The 18624-nt window shown below is 40.5% G+C and overlaps 1 protein-coding gene across 1 annotated transcript; it reads left to right on the top strand.

Moving 5' to 3' along the window:
• Positions 1–11578: 11578 nt before the first annotated feature.
• pi15a (peptidase inhibitor 15a) lies at positions 11579–17449 on the top strand. The gene is made up of 6 exons (XM_023276096.3): positions 11579–11736; positions 11869–12198; positions 13128–13246; positions 14646–14778; positions 14866–14981; positions 16043–17449. Exons 2-6 carry the CDS (start codon positions 11923–11925, stop codon positions 16176–16178), a joined length of 780 nt encoding a protein of 259 aa, XP_023131864.1. The 5' UTR covers positions 11579–11736; positions 11869–11922; the 3' UTR covers positions 16179–17449.
• Positions 17450–18624: the final 1175 nt, after the last annotated feature.

Raw genomic sequence — 18624 nt, 5'->3', positions numbered from 1 at the left:
ATGAGTCTCTATAGCACTTTGATATTCAGCAGGAAACAGGGACAGGAAATGTGCATTGGCTTTGGGATGCTGGGATACATCGAACACACACTGCTGAACAAACCAGAGCAGAAATCCAGCAGCTGCTTGGATTTGTTTTGGCCCAGGGCTGACCAATCCAGGGCCTACCAAGACCCAGACAAATTTCCTGGTTGATAACAAGCAATTTCTGTCACAGCGAGCAGGACAGCTTTAGGAAGATGGACCCTGAGTGTTATTTGAACCTTTCAGGATGGTGCGAAAAAGAAGACCAGCCTTGAGCACTCATGTCATGAACATTTGTAATGTCTGAAAAGCAAATGACCGTGAAGCTATCCAAATCAATATTTTAACAATACCATATGGATAAAAATCCTGACTGTGATAACATAAAAGGCTAAAGCTGTTGCCAACCACATCAAAGTGCAAATCTGCGATGCATTACGCACAACTGAGCACGCTGCTCAGGTCAGGTACAGGACTGAATTATAGGAGCGGTTTTCAATGACGTAAAAAAATAATAATGACCTTTGGATGGTCCTCAGAGCAACCTGGGTTAGTTTTCTTCTTTTCTGATATGACGAACTCTAGATGTGCAGAGAAACATGAGAATAAAATAAATCAGGCAACAAGTAAGACGACGTGATAGAGAGTGGAGTAAAAACTTTTCTGATCATTTCCATACATGCACAGCAGACTACATGTCAGTAGGATAGCCAATCATCTGATAATCTATGCACGTGCATGCATAAGATGATTTGACGAATTTTCGGGGAATTAAACTCAAGTGTGTGGAACTGTTTGGCAGATGGGATTACCGTGAGAAGCAGCGCAAGTGGAAAGAAGTGAACGGGAAAGCTACCAAAGCTACAGAGCAAAGTCAAAACACTTGCTGATGCAACGCAAGTTAAAACCACACAACATCCAGATACACACCCGCGCATTTACACCACATGGGTCAAAGGTTTATGGAAACAAAGACAAAGTTTGCTATGTGGTCAGACTGAAACGGATAGAATTACAAAACACTGGCGGTATGATGTCAGGTCTTGAATGAAAGTTTGACAGAGTTCATTAATAAAGAGAATTTTAACCTGGGTTCAAGAAGATGTTGATTATATTCTACTCTGGTTTACGTTCATGCAAACAGCAGAAATGGTGGGAAGAGGGAAAGAACCTATCCACACAAACATGAGAAATGAAAAGGATGATTGATTTTTTTATGAGCAAGAAAAATAAATTACCTTATAAATTACCTTATGAACTCTCATGTTTTTTTCTTTACACTAACAAACTGTCATCATTTTCAATTTCTCCTTAAAGGAGGAACTTGTTCATCTATGCCATTGACCTCTGTGAGTGTCCAAAAACTTTAATTAAGGACAAATGAATGAATCCCATTGTTGCACTGGATGACGTATTACTTCATTACTATGAGCATTGGTATAGTTTAGGGTGAGTCATCCCAAATACACCGATCAGCCACAACAATAAAACCATTGACAGGTGCAGTGAATAACACTGATCAATTGATTACAATGCAATGTTCTGGGAAATTTTGGGTCCTTTCATTCATGTCCATGTTGCTTTGATACATATGCAGACCAAGCACACTTCCCCAGGGCAGCAGAACTCCCCAACACCAGTGGCTTCATCCATTATTCACCCTGTCACACTGAAAAAAAATTGTTCAGGGATGGCTTGAGGGAGACAACAAAGAGCCCAAGATGTTGACCTGGCCTCCACACTCACGAGATACCAATTTAACTGGGCGCCAGAATGCGTCTGATTTAAACACCCCCTTTCCAACCCACGGGACCTACCAATGTCCTTTGCACAACAGAGGTGTGTCCTGTGCCCATTGCTTGATGATTCAAATGAGTATTGGTGGCACAAAATGGACCTACACAATATCAGGCAGGTGGTTTTAATGTTGTGGCTGAGTGGTGTACATAATAGTGTTGTAAATTCTCATTACAGCACCAAATGTGTGTTCATCCACAGCTGATAATAGTGCTGTAGATGAATTCACATTTGGAGCATATTTTGCTAAAACAACAATGCCCAGCTGTTTCAGAAAATGATGTAGTATTTTTGAACTTATGTTCGCCGTTGGAACCAATGGTTTTTGGGCTGCAGGTAGGAAAGTATTAACAGACTACCACATAATTTATTCATTTAGTCACAGATGAGTGTTTTATTCTGCTTTTTTGGGATGTGGGAGTGGATTTAGAGTCATCAGCCATGCTGGCAGTGCTGCTGACACACCGAGGTTTTGAGCAAACACCTGCAAGTCACGTCATTGTGTTTATGTAGCACATTAAAACACAACAAAGCGCTGACCAAAGTTCTGCACAACATCACACAACTAAAAAAATTTAGACGAATGAACTCAATTCAAACCATTAAACAAAGGAACCATTACAATAAAATAAACTAAATTACTGCATGACAAATTAGAGACTTTGTCGTTGGTACAGTACATTACATTTACAAGAAATTGGATCTAAACTGAATAAGCCAGCAAGCAACAATATGGTTTCAATAAAAAACTTGATCAGCTCTAAATTAAGTGCCAGTATAGATCTAGGAACTACTAAGATGCTAAGATGCTAGTTAATGACCTGAGCAAGCAACATGGGATGTGTGAGTGCAACAGCTCTGACACATAAGCCAGCTAGTCTATTCAAGCACTTACAAACAAGTATCAGTGTCATAATTCTTCCTATAGTGAACTGATAGCCAGTTTGGGATGTCAGGATAGGCAAAATATGTACCTGCTTACAGTCACAGACCTAAATGCTCAAAATGACAACACTAACTTGCTGATTTTTAGCAGGTATAATATTTACGAATCTTAATTTGTTCGCTCGTATACAACTTAATGACATAGTTGAGGGTTTTGTCCTGTGTATCTGCGTCCTCTTTAGAGGTCTTTGGGGTAATGAGGAGGTCAGGTTTGCTTACCATCATCTAGAAGTTGCTTGAAATCCTCCCAGATCATATTTTTCATATGTTAAATTCTATTTCCTCATCTGGGGATTTTCAGGGGATTTTTCCGTATCTGAATCGAGGGTCTTCGGACAAAACATGTTGTATGCTGTAAAAATTGTAATGCCACTTGAAGAGAATTGAACTGAGTGACTTTAACATGTTAGCATGCTAGCATTTGTTAATTGGCGCTATACTCAAATTACAACTAAGGCTGATGGAAATGTCATTGTCTTATAGGCATTTGGTCATAAACGGAGCATTTGACAGATTATGATTTGATGGTGACCATTTATTGAAAGTTAAAAGATCATCAAACACATTACGTAAATGTGTGTCCCAAATTTCAAAGCAATCCATCCAAACACTGTCGGGATATTTCACTCAGAAACACAAATGTAAACATCATCGGGTTGTTAGAGGATTACAATGCTCTGTGTCTGACCATTTCTGTACCTTTGAAAAAACACCACAAAATGCCACATTAACACCCACTTAACACTGTCCAACTGAGAGGAGGTGACAAAGGACTGAACTTCTCACTCTGCCTCCGTTTTTCAGGTGACACAGTTTATCCAAGTTGGACTGAGTCAGTAATCACTAAGTGATGGTCATACTGTACATGGATAATTGTTTTCCAGGATGTTCTTCTGTTAACAAGCCTGGAAAATCTTGTACATTTCTGAAAACATCTCACAGGTGCCACAGGATAAATGAAGCCATGTTTCTCTGTCATGGTACAATCAAACTGTGGGGACCGTGACCTCTCAGTATTTGCACCATAAAACTTGGCTTGTTTGCACTGAACTGGAGGAACCAAGCCGTAAATTGTTACGAGGGATGCCACCTGCTGCAATGGGTTCGAGCCTTACAAAAGGGGGTGCAGTGCAAAACATCTGAGGTCACCTTGTTTGGACCAAAACAAGCTGAATGAAATCAAGAAATAAGAGTATATTTCCAGTCTTGAGCCACCACTAAAGCTCTAAATGAATATTTTCAACAATGTCTCCTGGTCTGACCCCGAACAACAAGTGGTTTCTGGCGTAGATTTTGGGAAATACTCAGTAAAGCACGAGGCACTTTGGTAAAGTCTGAACTGTACTTGGGAGAACCTGGGAAAACCTCGAGGCAACACAAAGCCTGCTGCAGGGATGACGAAGACAAGGGGCCAAAAGAAGGGACTCCCAGCAATCCTCCGAGACTTTGCTTCATCTGAACTTAAAATCCATCACTTCCATGGAACACAGAGCACAAGAAAGCTTGAGCTCCACTGATAAGCTGGATCCAACACAAACACTGATGTCATCATAAATATGGCCTTGGCAAGAGCAAACTAATGACGGATTGATGATTATTCATTCGACGTCATTGACCTAAACTCAAATGAGATAAAAACGCAAGAAGCCCGTCTGATACAGAGCTGCTTGTGCTTTTTAAAAAAAAAAAAAATGATATCAACTTACTCACAAACCAAATGTGAGAAGCTGAGACTGTTTCAATTCCAGTGTTATAGTTGTTTTCATACACTGCCTTCTGAACTCTCGTTGGACTGTGTGGCTTCATTTCCAGACTTCTTTTATCCTCGAGGCCCAAAATCAGAACGAAAACAACTATATAAGAACAGTAAAAACAAAAAAAGGAATAAGAATAAATATTTCATTTATTCTTGACACCATTTCAGGTCTCATACACAGCAAATATACCAGGGAAAATATGTATTTCCAGCACTGCAAAACTTCCCAGTTAATTTTGGCATCAATCAATTTACAAACTACTAACTTAACATGCTAAATTCTGAGTTTTAATAACATATTGCTGCATCTATTATTGCAAATATAAAGCATAAACCTAAGAAATGCGACATGAAAGTTTACAGAGCAACAGTATCTACTCAGATCATGAACAGAGCAACCAAGAATGTAACAATGGTGTCACTTGTGTTATTGTACTTTGTTGCGCGGGTTTGCTGGCAGGTAGCTGCTTGAATGGGCTTTAATAGGATCAAGGAAGAAAATCTGACATAAAAAATAATCCAACATAACAATTTGCATATTCTTTAACGATGAATGGTACAGTTCACCCGATGTCACCGCTGCACTCTGGACGCAAATTCTGCAAGCTGCAGGCTTCGCTGTGCTTCCCAGCCACACAAAAGCTCTTACCAGGTGCCAAATAAGCAAGGATCAAGTCTTAAACCACCCACATAGGTCCTGAAACCCAAGCCTTTTCTCCACTTTTTTGATAATAAGCAGTTCTTCAGCAGGATTGTTATGAATTTAGTCTAATCGCAAATCCTGAGCAACATTATAATTCCAGGATTTTTGCATCTTATAATTTTAAAAGAGGGATCCGAAGGCAAAGCTATGTAATTTGATTTCAGCTAGATAGGTTATCGTGTGTTCTTAGGTTATTAGGATCACCAAGTCAATGATTTGTCTGCCTTAGAATTATCAAGAGGACATATTATTTCTGTCCCAGCCACAGGGCCTGTCTGCCAGGGCCAAGCTCACTGCTCATCTGCTGTCTAGACTGCCTCTAGGCCACAAACTGATAGCCAGCCGGCCAACCGGCAAGCACCAGACCATCCCTTTCGCTCCCAAGTGGCCACAGCAGTTTACAAGAAATTACCATTATCAGAATAATCGGCATCCCATCCAGATAAATGTTTTCAGGGAGTTTGTGCAGGAACTTAAACTTTGAAGGACAACTTAAATTTATACTTGTACATTTTGGAAAATAAAATTTCCATTTTTTTTTTTTTTTTTTTTTTTGCAAAGAGATAGGCCAGTCTCTAAAAAAAAATATGAGCAGGAGACAGTCAATTTGGCTTATTCTTCGTTATGGGAACGAGGGCAAACAACTAGCTTGGCTCAGAATCCTACTCCATGACACTACAAAGAGATGCTTTTTTCATACTTGTTGGATTTTGTATATCAAAAACAACCAGTGCACTGTGTATTAAGGTGCAGTAAGAGATGTCAGAGCTAGCAATCTTCTCATGAAACAAGAAAGCGAGTTTGTGCATTACCTAAAATAGCCAAATTAGTCATTCAAACATACAAAGTAGCCTATGTTATAAAACTATAAAACATAGGTAAAATTAGGCTGTGTGCTTTACAAATGTCACATGTCTATAGCGCACAATTCCCCGGCGTAAAAGTAAAACCATTTCATAGCTATTCAGAAAACTCTGAAATGCTTGTTTTGGTTTTGGCAGCTCACCCCTCAGTGCCAGGTGATAGTTTTTGTTACCTGCTGTCATGAAGATACATCATAAAAAGGCTTTAGCTCTAACTTTAGATCCTGCTGGATTTTTCATGTTTGCCTGTCTCTCTCCCAGCTGACATCTGAACCTCTTGAGAAATGTCTGTGTGCGACCACAGCCTCGTCTCTGTCCAGTCTAACAAGGCCTAGGCATCAAAGATGGCTGTAAATGTCTTATAGATGGGTGAGAATATCTGGGAGCAAAGGAATGTAACATGTCAAAAATAGATACACGAGCTGAGTAACTTATTCCTGAAGAAAAAAAGCCCCCCTCCCCCCTCCTCTCTAGTAATCCCTCAGGTTTTTCCCACACTTTAAACAGCGTTACGGGAAAATAGGGTGTTTATTGTGTATGTTTTGCCGACGTAATGTTTGTCTGAAGCACTTTACAGCTTCTTGCATAAAGCAGCCTAGTACACCTATGATTTCTTATGTCTTTTATCATTCAATTCAATTAGAGGAAAACTGTTCTTCTGGGTCTGACCCTCATATGCTCTCACAGCCATTTGATGTTTTCTCTTTCACTTCACTCGATGATGGTCTTTACAATCTGTTTCCTTCCTGTGACCGAGGTTGAGGACAAAGCCACTGAGGAGTCAAACAACAGCCAGACTCGTATCTAGACAACAAGAGGCAAAGACATCCAGCCTGGAATACTTTATATGGTCATGTTTGCAGAAGTCGTTGATCTGTAAATACAGGAATGTGGCTTTGGGTTAACCTGGGTGATTTCTTTTAAGCAATAAGTACTGTATTTACAGTACCAACTGGTAATGCAGCCAGTCTTTTACCAGTTAGATTCTACAAAAAAGTTGCTTTATGAGTGATGTTATATTAGCACCTTGGTGTATGTGCAGTCTAAACACAGCAGGAATTTAATTTTGAATCATACTGAAGCTCAGTGAGGGCACTCTTTGATCAGAAGATATTTATTGATTTAATTACGGTGCTTGTTACTCTTTGGAGCAGGGAGGAGTAACAATCCACTCCTGAACTTCTGACAGGGACACGGGGTTGAGGTTTTCTCACCCGCAGGTTTTTTCAGTGTCAACAAGCCCTGTTTTAAAGGTAGCAGACTGTGTGAAATGTACAGTATTTGCTATGTAACTGTATATTCTACTAATACAATGTTTAACAGCTGCATGTGGAAGAAAGCGGCCTGGACAGCCTGAAGTTAGAGACTGGGCTTCTTACCAATGTAAACCACTCTTGAAATGTCACTATTTCTTTTTGCCCCTCCGCCAACAAAAGTCAACTCATGACATCACAGCTTCCCAACCCTAAAGCTGCCCCAATGCAACTGACTATCAGAAAGTCAATGCACTGCATGAAGTCTTTTGTTTGTCTGTAGTAATAATTCTTATATCTTTATAATTAATTTAAATAAATGACAGATTAAAGGAATGATTTGACAGTTCGGAACAGAATTGACTTTGTGATGAGAGATGAAAAGATTGATCCTCTCTTGCATAGAAGCAGATTTAATTTGAACATTAGGGGGGAAGGAATACATTAAGCAAGGGTCTTATTGTCTTCGTCCTGGAAATTTTGAGCATTCTGGTGAATTTTTATGTACCAATCTGTGCCTTGTATGCATCAATTCATAGTGTAAAGGTCTCTGCTTATGTAAAGTAAAATGTTAAATACAACGATTGAGGGTATAATCCTGCCATTGACTGTACATTTAGTCCAGCCTTTTCCTCTCCTTCCAGTGTTTTCAAAGTCTCCTTCACTACAGTTCTCACCTCTCTGCAAAGAAAGCTTCCATCAGAACAGATCCCTCGATGACTATTTTTAGAGCACCGCCTTGCTGCATTATGGTTTAGCTCCTTCCAGTATGACTGTGATTGGTTTTGAAGAAATACAAACAACCCAGAGCATTTTTCCCCTATAGCAGGATGATAATGAGATTCAGCCTCTGCACAGCATTCTGTGTGGCAGAATGTTCTGAATATAGAAGATTATTAGAAGGGATAAAGACCCATATACTAAATAATGCATCTATCCTGAAATCTACACCCATGCTCTATTCTTCTATCCTTTTGGTAAATAGCCAACAAACCTTCGGACGGTCAACATAGCAAAGCATACTAGAAACGGGAAGAAAGCGTAAAACTCCAAATTCTGCCTAAACCAACTTAATCTGTCAAACAGATCTCTGGAATCAAATGTATCTGTCATTTATTTCACGTGTTTCAAAACCAAAGTGTAAAAACAACAATTTATGGTTTTCTAAGGGTTATAAGGCAGTGTCTTATTGCCATGTTGAAGCTGCCAGGCATCGAGAGGAGGCTCCAGGAAGATAAACCAGGCTTGAAGTTTTCCCTACTTCCCAGTAGTCTAAGCTCACCAGCCAGCTGGCAGCATAGTTTAGTACTGAAGCTAGTATAAGAGGTTCAGAAACAAAGACAACACCTCATGTAATTCAATTTCCTGCGCCTACTTATATAGGTGTGTATAACCCCTCCATGTGTGTCAGTTCTCAAAACCCTCCACACCATCTCTCTTTATTTTGTTCCTCTTCACTCTGAGTCTCAATTTCTGGGTTCGCTCACACCCAAACATCTTCACCTATTCGACCCTCCAACATGCCATTCCCTCAATATCCTTTTCTTTTATCCCTCTCCTTCCTTTGCATCCTTCTAGATTTTTAATCACTTGTCATCTATCATAGTACAGTCCTTTACAGTTTGTGAATTTACAGTGAATTCACAAATTGGAAGTAAGAGCCCGCAGATCATTAGCTTAGATCATCATTGCTTAGCTCCTCTCTGTAAAACTGCAAGGTATCATCTTAAGTTTTTGTAATTTAATAAACAAGATACGTGTTAATTTGTGAATTTTTTAAACTGTTGGACAGAATCTTTTTCAAATCATTAGACCTCTTTTTTGTCCATTTACTCACTCTTAGTGACTCTCACATGCATGGTGGATTCTTGCCAGCTCAGTAACAATAGCCTTGGGTGGAGTGCACAGCTGAGCTGGAGACTACAGCAAATGTTTTGATTGCTGGAATGGTGGACAGAGCAAGGAGCCATCCTTAGGAGATTTTGTTACTCACTGAGTAGTCCAGGTCAGTACGCTGTGCTCCAGACCTGCGTCAAAACCGCTCCAATAAGGATTATTTACTTAAACCTTCCTGAAATAGAGAGAAGTGGTTGTTAACACTCATTGCACAGTTGTACATGATTGCTCTGCTCCATTAAAATGATGCAAATTCTATTTACTCTAAATCCTTCCAGCACGTGAGTTTTGAGTTTGTCTGCCATCTAGAAGCACAATGACACACTTGTTGAGCCTATATATGGTCTGTGGGCTATTCTTCTTTCTTGCTTTCCCTTCTGCTCACCACTGCACCTCATTCTCTCTGCTGTACTGGCATCGACTCGAGGTTTTAGGAGGCCTCTGGAGAGGGGGGGAAAAGCATGGGGGAAACTTGGAACAATATATTGTAGGTAAATAAATGCTCTGTCTGAAAAAGAATGCCTTTTCAAAACATACCCAAGCCCCTCAGTGAAGCATGTGCCCCAAATAATGCCCTAATTACCCCTGTGATAATATGATAATAATGCTTCAACCTCTTTCGAAGTCATTGGGTTCACTGCACAACTCTGAGACTGAGGGAATATCATCTGGGGCCTTGAGGAGACTGCACGTGAAGAAGTTGTGTGTGTGTTTGTGTGTGGGAGAGGAAGAGAGAGAGAGGGAGAAAGACTTACTGTAGAAGTACAGTATCCTATTCAATCCCACTTCCAGCTTTTCCGCAATGAAAGTGAACTTTTGACTTGAATGTTTAGTCTTGGATCAGAGGTCTATGGCTGATTAAACATGAAGATAGTGTGAAATGCAGTGAAACAGGTGTATGTGAAGCTAATCTGATGAAATGGATTATAATGTGGCTATAAACCTGGGGATAGAACCTCAGCACTGTGTCAATCAGGATCTTTGGCTGGTGGGCCGAGTTGGCTGGAGAGCGTCCTGACTATTGATACCAGATGAGAGGATGAGTCAAAATACTGAGCAGATGTGATGGTGTACAGTCAAAACAAGAAAAAAAAGGAAATAAAATCACATAATATCCCTAAAGATAATGGATTAGTTCAATAAAAATATAGGCTATAAAATATTTAACATTTTTTGTAACATGTATCACAAAGAGCAGCTCCATTGACGCTTGTCTTCAACTGTGACTCCATCATTTATAAAAGGTAACCGAAGATTAGTCCAATATTACAAATCCAAACCTCCCATAAATCCCTCAACATGTTTACTTCTTTTTTGTTTCTCACAAGTATAACATATTTCTGCTTAGTAGTGTTAAATCTGCTCTGGGTGGCAGAAATATTCAACTAATCTGTCATGATTTATCCCCCGATTTTGACAACTTTCCATTCCAGAGAAACCTTCAGTTCAGTGAAAAAATAAAGTGCAGTGCAGAGGAAAGTGGGGGCTGAAATGTATGGACGGAGTGAAACGGAGGAGAAAATCTTTGCTGTGCACCGCTCTTGAGTGATATATCCCTTCCACCGATTCCAGCACCTGAAAAGTCCATCACTTCCAAGAAGATTTTTGGGAAAGCACCAGTCCTTCTGCAACAGGAAAGGAGAGAAAGAGAGCGAGAGAAGAAGAAAAGGGGGAGAAAAAGTGTTCCTGCGTCACGTTGCTTTAATTTGTTCACCAGCTGCCAATGAAAATGATGACCTGCAGAAGGGGTTTTTTTCCCCTTTCTCTTGGCTCTGCATCTGCTCTGGCAAACCACAGCTGGAGCCACACTCCGAACAAGTGTAAACTTTATAGTATAATGAAAACGGTGAAGAAGGATGATAGGATACATGCACCAAGCTCTCACACTGATTTAACTCATAAAACTACTGCTTATTACTTTTGTGTTGGAGTCCTGATGAGTTATCCGTGGAGCATGTGGGAAGTACAAATTTGTCACCTGCATATGGAGCTGATGTGGAAACTTTTTCAAACTTCAGTCTAATTCATTCACTTACTTAAGCCTCATACATACATAAATCCCACCAGCACCATATCTATTTTCCTGCTTTTGAGAATCCAATCCAGCTGGTGTACCCGGTTCATAGTCATTCAATATGATCCATCCTGCTTGGATTACTTTATCATTCAAATGTCTTTTCACTTAGTGCAGTTTTGAAAACTTAAACCTGATGTCTTGATGAAATCATTCAGGATCTGCAGCGCACGGGTTACAGCAGGACCCAAACGCAACGCCTCCCAAATGATGTTGTGTTTCAGGTGACAAGGAGGGGCTGTGCGTCTACCTCCGAGGCGCACTTCCTGCAGCGTCCACTGCAATATATAAACCCGCAAAAACCGATTTCTCCTGAAGCACTCCCAAAGTTTGCAAAGCGCACAAACTGCTCTCTTGCAGCCCTCCCTCTCTCCAACCCATTAGAGGCTTTAGAGGTGATACCGCCTGGGCACCGCAGGAGAAAGGTAGGACCAGAGACTGTGTGGATGAACGTCGCCGCTGTTTCTCAATCAAGAACGAAAGATTTAAAGTTTGGTTTATGCGTAAATCATTCGTGCCTGCACTATTTTAAGCCTGTCTTCTTGGTTTATTTTCAGAACCATCATCCAGGACGCGGGATATTCTGTCTGCAGTTTCCTAAAAAAACAAACATGAAACAGCAGTTATTTGCCATAGACTTAATACTTCTGTGCATATCTTGCGGAGCAAGTGCACTGGCAACGACTATTCCTGCTGCGTCCTCGTCCTTGCCAGCCGCCAATTTCACCAATTTGGGCGCAACGCACAGCTATGGAACAGACACCACGAGTCTTTCTAAAACCAGGAGGAAGCGTTATATTAGTCAGAACGACATGCTTGCTATTCTTGATTACCATAACAAAGTTAGAGGGAAGGTGTTTCCTCCAGCCTCCAATATGGAATACATGGTAAGTAAAAACTTCCTTTTAAACTTTGTGAAGGTGCATGTATTTCCAGTTATTGCATGATTTTACCTTACAGTCACGTGTTCATTTCCTTATTATGATCTGCAAATTGCATCAATCAAATACATTAACTAAAGAAAACATTTGTCACAGTATGCAAAGCTTATCTAATTTTAACAGATTTCAGTGAAAAGTGACAAATCTTTTGAGATTTTACTCTACATCTTCAGCTGTTGAGCAGATTGCACTGCAGTAGACCACCAAAGTAGTTACTTCCAAAGGAAGAGGGGTCATGTATGATACTAGTAGCCTGCTAGGAGTGGAGTATGGAGAAAACAGTGGTGGTCAGTTGTTGATCTGTTGGCAAAAGTTAACTAGTCCCAAAGCAGCTTAAACAGATTTAATTTCATGCACAACCTACATTTGGCTCATTTGAAAAGTGGCTCTTAATAAACCATATTTTACCTGACAACATGACAACTTAAGCTGACGTTTCTTCATTTAAAGTTGGCATTATTTCTCTTGTGTGTCACTGTTTTAGCAATAAAAGGCATTAGTTGTGTTTCTTTCCCAGATGAAGTTCTGTAGGAAGAGTTACTGTGTCAGGGCTACAATCACATCCATTCCCAGTGAGATCATGCGTCTACTGACATGCTTAGATATAAACTACACAGCCCTCTTTCTTCACCAAAAAATGTCTGTTCATTGATTGAGTCACTACATGCAGCACTGGGGAACTAAGTTTCTCCTCTTATGTAACTGATATGATGTATGACTATTGCGTCTCGCCATGGTAACACCTGCAACAGCGCTACAAACCCAGAAAGTGCCGACTCTTATTTCACATCTTGCTGCTACACGAAGATCTCGTGTTGATATTTTTCCATCGCTTATGTAATGGGTTTCCTTGCTTCCACCACGTCTCTTTTCAGGTTTGGGACGACACGCTGGCAAAAACAGCGGAGGACTGGGCTCATGCCTGCCTGTGGGAGCATGGGCCGCCTCACCTCCTCCGGTTCCTGGGTCAAAACCTCTCTGTCAGGACAGGACGGTGAGTGACCTCTGCCCTCCTTCGCCCTCACCGACATCTGCTGCTCCTCTCAGGGATGACTCTCTCGCAGCAGTCATGGTCGTTGCCTCGTAGCCCCCTTCTTCTTTCTCCTAAAAGTTTTTGCACTGTGACCCGGTGACTGGTTGGGGAATGCTCCTGTGACCCTTCAAATAAACAAAAGCTGAGCTTTCAGCCATGACCCGTGCGGACAAAGGCCTGTCCCTTTAGTGAGGCTTGACTTTCCATTTGGAAACATAGGGCACCTTCATGTTTGGCTACATTTTTAGATTTTACTGAGGAACAACATGTGACACAAGGGAATACAGCTTATTCTCCTTCTCCTTTTGCACTCTCCAAGATAGCTGATAAAAATCCCACCAGCACAACATAGTAATTCTATTCTGTTTACTTCATTTGACTTTTATGTGCAGAAGGCCAGCGCAACCAGAAGGCTCAACCTGTTTTTGACAATGAATTAGACAAAACAGCTGCAGAAAACACTGTATACGTACTCTGTTCCCATTAATCCACATTAAAAGTCTTGGCAGGCTGAGGCCAGTTGACTCTGTTGGAGTCATGTTTCTCTACACACCAAAATGGACAAAACTGCACTTCATTTTGTGAGGTAATTCAGAAATTCACAGCATGATGGACTGGATTGCAAAAAAAAAATGAAGTAATGCTGGACACGGAGAATTTCATCATTTTCAACTTTCAAAACTGTCGTTCTTTGGCAGCAAACTCTTTAATTCCCTAGATAATATTTAAAATTACCTTGTTAACGTCTCAAAATGTGACCAAGAAGGTTTATTCATGTTTCTGACAGTTGTGTGGTTGTGATTGTGCATACAGTGTATCCTGAATCTCTTGTTTTTAATTGCTATTCTGCTCAGAAAGCAAAAGTTTAGCAGATGTTCGAAACACCAAAAAACATTCATGTTAGTCAATAGTGTGACTACATTTCAGAAATTTTTTTCCAAGAAATGACTTGCCAGAGGTAAGAAAGGAAAACTAAAAGCGAGCTAAAAACCATGAGCAATGTGAAAAAAATAACGGGACCATGTGTGAGATGTTGGTGGGGAGGAAACTGAAGTACCTGCACATAAACCTGGGCGAAACTACAAAGTTAAGAACAGTAGGAAAACATAGAAACAAAGGCAAGACCCAATCACAGCAGTTATGTGCTAATCTTGTGCTTTCACTTTGCCATTAAAACTCAAATCACTATCTAAAGGTGTTGGTGGTCCATCTCACCTGATGATGGAACTTATCCTTAAATTTAATGACTACTATCAAACACAGTTGTGGTTTGACCCCTTTGCCAACAAGGTCAATCTGTATGTATCAGCTGTGAATATTAACTCGTCATTTACAGTATTTGTTACCATTTTGTCCACAGCTATCGATCCATTCTTCAGCTGGTGAAGCCATGGTATGATGAGGTGAAAGATTATTCTTTTCCCTACCCTCGTGACTGCAACCCTCGATGCCCACTCAGATGCTATGGGCCCATGTGTACCCATTACACACAGGTAAAACCATCGTGAAATATTACATGTAAAGCAGTTGGACTCTTGCAGCAGAAGCATAGAGGAATAACTGATGTTTCTATTTTGCAGATGGTATGGGCAACATCTAACAAAGTGGGCTGTGCTGTCCACACATGCCACAATATGAACGTATGGGGCTCAGTGTGGAAGAGGGCGACGTATTTAGTTTGCAACTATTCACCTAAGTAAGTATACTCAGTAATATGACAGGTAACTGTGTGGTTTTCATAACACAGTCTCACATAGTGTTAACTTCATACTGTCAGGAGGCCTGTTAATTCTAATGAACCCGTTAACCTGATGACGACAGGCTGACTACAGGCTTAATCCCGACACAGTCCGCTCTGTTCTGTGCTGACTTGTGAAATGCCACCCATGTTGCTGGGAGATTCAGATAACCCCAATACAAGTCCGTGAACCGGTACTGCATTACTAAAGCGCAAACCGAGGGCCGCAAACCAGAAGAAAAAGTCTCTAAATAATTCTAAGAATCAAAGCCTGGCCGGACTTGTGACTGACTTGTGACCTTGGTTCTTTAATCCCACCGGTTTTAGACATATGTAAGAGTAGCAGGTTCAGGGCAGCCATGACCTATTTTAGCTCGCAATCTGGAATTATGCTCCCCGTTCTTTGAGACACAAAGTTGTGTGTTCAGACACAATCTTGCTTTCTACTCTGCAAAGGGAAGTTCTGTGAAGGATGCCAGCTTCAATCTGAGCAATATCGAGATAGAACTCAGCTTCATGCGTCTGTGACACTGAAACCTGATTTTTCATTTGCTTGCATAGAACAGATTGCTTTGTAAGTCAAGTATAATATACAATCTCATCTCTAAATCCATTTACACTTGATCTTATGCAGTAGATAGAGTATACCAGCTTGTAATGGAACTGTAGATGCTCAAATTTCAGTTTTTTTCTGGGTACTGTAAGGAGGTCTGGGCAAACTCTTTCTGCTAATGAAGACCATGTGATATGACTGAAAACTCCAAAAATGGACCTAAAAATGAGTGGTATGTCAAACACTACTTCCAAGATTGAGGACTAACTTTCACCTTCAGTGTGTTGGCAATAAATACTACCTGTGCATCCCAACAAGCCATATTTCAGAATGAGTATTTCCAGCAATCAGAGTTTCATTAGCCATTCTTGCTGCATTTTCACACAGGAAAGATAATCTGATTCAAGTCCACGCAGTTCTGCGGTCACCAGCAGGTTCATTCACACTGTCTGTTACTGTCCTCCAGGGGTAACTGGATTGGAGAGGCTCCCTACAAAGTGGGCGTCCCCTGCTCCGCCTGCCCTCCCAGCTATGGGGGCTCATGCAGCAACAACATGTGCTTCCCCGCTCTCAAGACGAACTACCTGCACTGGTTCAAATAAACACAGGTTTCCTCTCACCATAAGCTGACAACCTACAGTACCACAGAGACATTATTTTTTAATCCAGTGAGGATTTGCACAACAGTCGTGGACCACACTATTTTGTATATATGGGCTTATTTAAAGACGAAAACATACATTTGAAGGCAGCAGGCGATTTACCGTTGATGACTTGTAAATAATCTGTAAATGAATGTCTTACATTTTTACCTGAATTGCCATGACTGTTTTTAAATGATGAAGTATAATTTATATGTAAAATGGGTCCTTAAACAGTGCATACTGTATGTGGTGCCGCGTTTGTTTTTACTATATTAGTTTACTGTTGAAAGTGTGGTAATTAAGGACATTACCACCATCACAGCTCCTCATATCTGCTCACTTTGGTGCTACGGGCATCACACCTTCATGCCGTGTGCTCTGCCTTCACAGGAATGTTGTGATATAAGGATCAAAGCTTTTGACCTCAGAGGGAAACATACACTGGCAGTCTCAGCTTCACAGTTACTTTAAAGTGTCTTACTTTAAACATACTATAGGTAGACCACAATTTTCATTGGTGTTCTGCAGCAAATTGCCAAAAAGTGTGCGAACAGAAATGCGGAATATACATCAATTAGACTCCATCTGAAGCCCTGATGTCTGCACAGATGACATCTCTGTTGTCAAAAGCTTGTTTTAGCAATAACACGGTGCATTTTCAGTTTTATTCTGCACTAATTAACTTGAGTTTCATTACAGATGTTTCATCCTTTGGGGCATATCGCTCATATTCCATATAGTATTGGTGCTACTCTGAGCACACACGATAAATCTGATCCACATATTTGTTCTGTAATCATACATGTTATAGAGTATATTGGTATATTATATACCAATGTATATTAATACTGTTTATATTGCGTTATGATCACTGATTTGCATTTAGGCACTCGAGTGCACCTTAATTTTTTGTAAATTTCCAAAAGCGCAGGAAATGATTTTTTTTTTTTTTGTATGTGTAGATAATCATTATACCTTGACTATCTCTAAACAAGCATACTGTAAGTTATTCATTTTTATATTGGGAAAAATATTTAAGTGATATTCATTTTTTTATTGTTTTGTAAAAGGATTGCAGTGTAATGAAAACATTCAAGAGGACAAACATACAAAATTAGGAAAATAACATTTTCAGCACTGACTGTATTTAAATCAACAACAAGCTATTTATGCAGTGAACTGTGTTTTTCCTGTTGTATTTTGTACTTGTAATAAAATTGTCTATTTTGGCTGGGTTTTTTTCTTTTTCAAGCCATGTCTTGCCTCCGGCTAAAGCAGCACCATTAACCATTGTCTGCTCGGTGTTGTCTGATATTGATTAGCTGCTCTGCTCAAAGTATCAGTCCGGTTCTTTGATTCGCAATTTTCCTTCTCAATTCAACGGCTCCCCTGAAAAGTCACACATCCTGCATATCAAAGGCCGAGAGGGAGAAGAGAAAACATGTTGGGGCTACAACTGAATCCTAATGTGAGAAGGTTGACTTTGGCCCAGATTGTCTGTGTCTACTTAAATGAACAGACAACTGATAGGGCTTCCGGGGACGCTTTTGTTGGAGTTTGTTCGTTGAAACCATTGACCCTAGTAAGAGGGAGAAACAAGGAGCAGGAGGGATGCTAGAAGTAGAAGGAAGAAAATGTGTGTCATCCCCAGACATCAAGAAAAAAAGCATGAGACAGTCTCAAAAGAAAGACATTTTCCTGCTAACTAACATCCCATTTGTGTTGATGATGAACGAAAATATAGCATAACAAACATAGAGGTGGAACTTAGGATGTAAAGCCACAGCGGTTGATCTTTTCTCCCACTGGGATAGCACAATAATCCCTGATCAGCCCACGTTAAATCCGTGTGGATGAGATCAACAGGCTACCATGCAATCAAATTAGCAAACAGGCAAGACTACAACATGTTTTACTTGTTAGATAAACATCTGTGTTAGTTCAAGCTCACACTGGGCAGCAACAAGCGTCTTTCCAGCCTAAAACGTTTACTGCACTGTGATACACTTTGGCAGGTACTGGAATACAATAGCTCACGTTTTCATGCTAAACTTTGCGTAGCGTGAGGGGGTTTCAGACTACTTCCTGCGCTTTATTAAGAAGCTGCATCTATGCAGCCAGCCCTAATAGAGCAGCGCATTCCCTGGAACCAACCAGTTGAAAGTTTTCGAGGAACACATTAGTATGCATGGGAAAAATACTTGTGTGTGTGGAAATGCCAGAGCCAGAGCCAAGCGGATGATTGGTGGATGTTTGAAATGCACATCGTCAGGATGTGGAGCAGGATGCTGTGATGACTTAGACAGTCTGCTGCCGACATTTACCTGGCTTATCCATCAGTGGCAGAGGCAGAGTAAAGGTTAAGGACATGGATTTGGGTTAGGATGAAAGCAGCTTCTGATGG

The sequence above is a fragment of the Amphiprion ocellaris genome, chromosome 22, assembly GCF_022539595.1.
Source record: "Amphiprion ocellaris isolate individual 3 ecotype Okinawa chromosome 22, ASM2253959v1, whole genome shotgun sequence".
Classification (NCBI taxonomy): Eukaryota; Metazoa; Chordata; class Actinopteri; family Pomacentridae; genus Amphiprion; species Amphiprion ocellaris.
The sequence above is the reverse complement of the archived record's forward strand: the minus strand, read 5'-3'. Positions and strand labels throughout refer to the sequence as shown.

Bases quoted from the DNA above. Each gene is read 5' to 3' on its own strand.
- pi15a (XM_023276096.3), top strand. From the start codon at position 11,923: ATGAAACAGCAGTTATTTGCCATAGACTTAATACTTCTGTGCATATCT. The intron at 14,779-14,865 runs GTAAAACCATCG...TCTATTTTGCAG, and splicing joins TGTGTACCCATTACACACAG to ATGGTATGGGCAACATCTAA. The intron at 14,982-16,042 runs GTAAGTATACTC...ACTGTCCTCCAG, and splicing joins GTTTGCAACTATTCACCTAA to GGGTAACTGGATTGGAGAGG.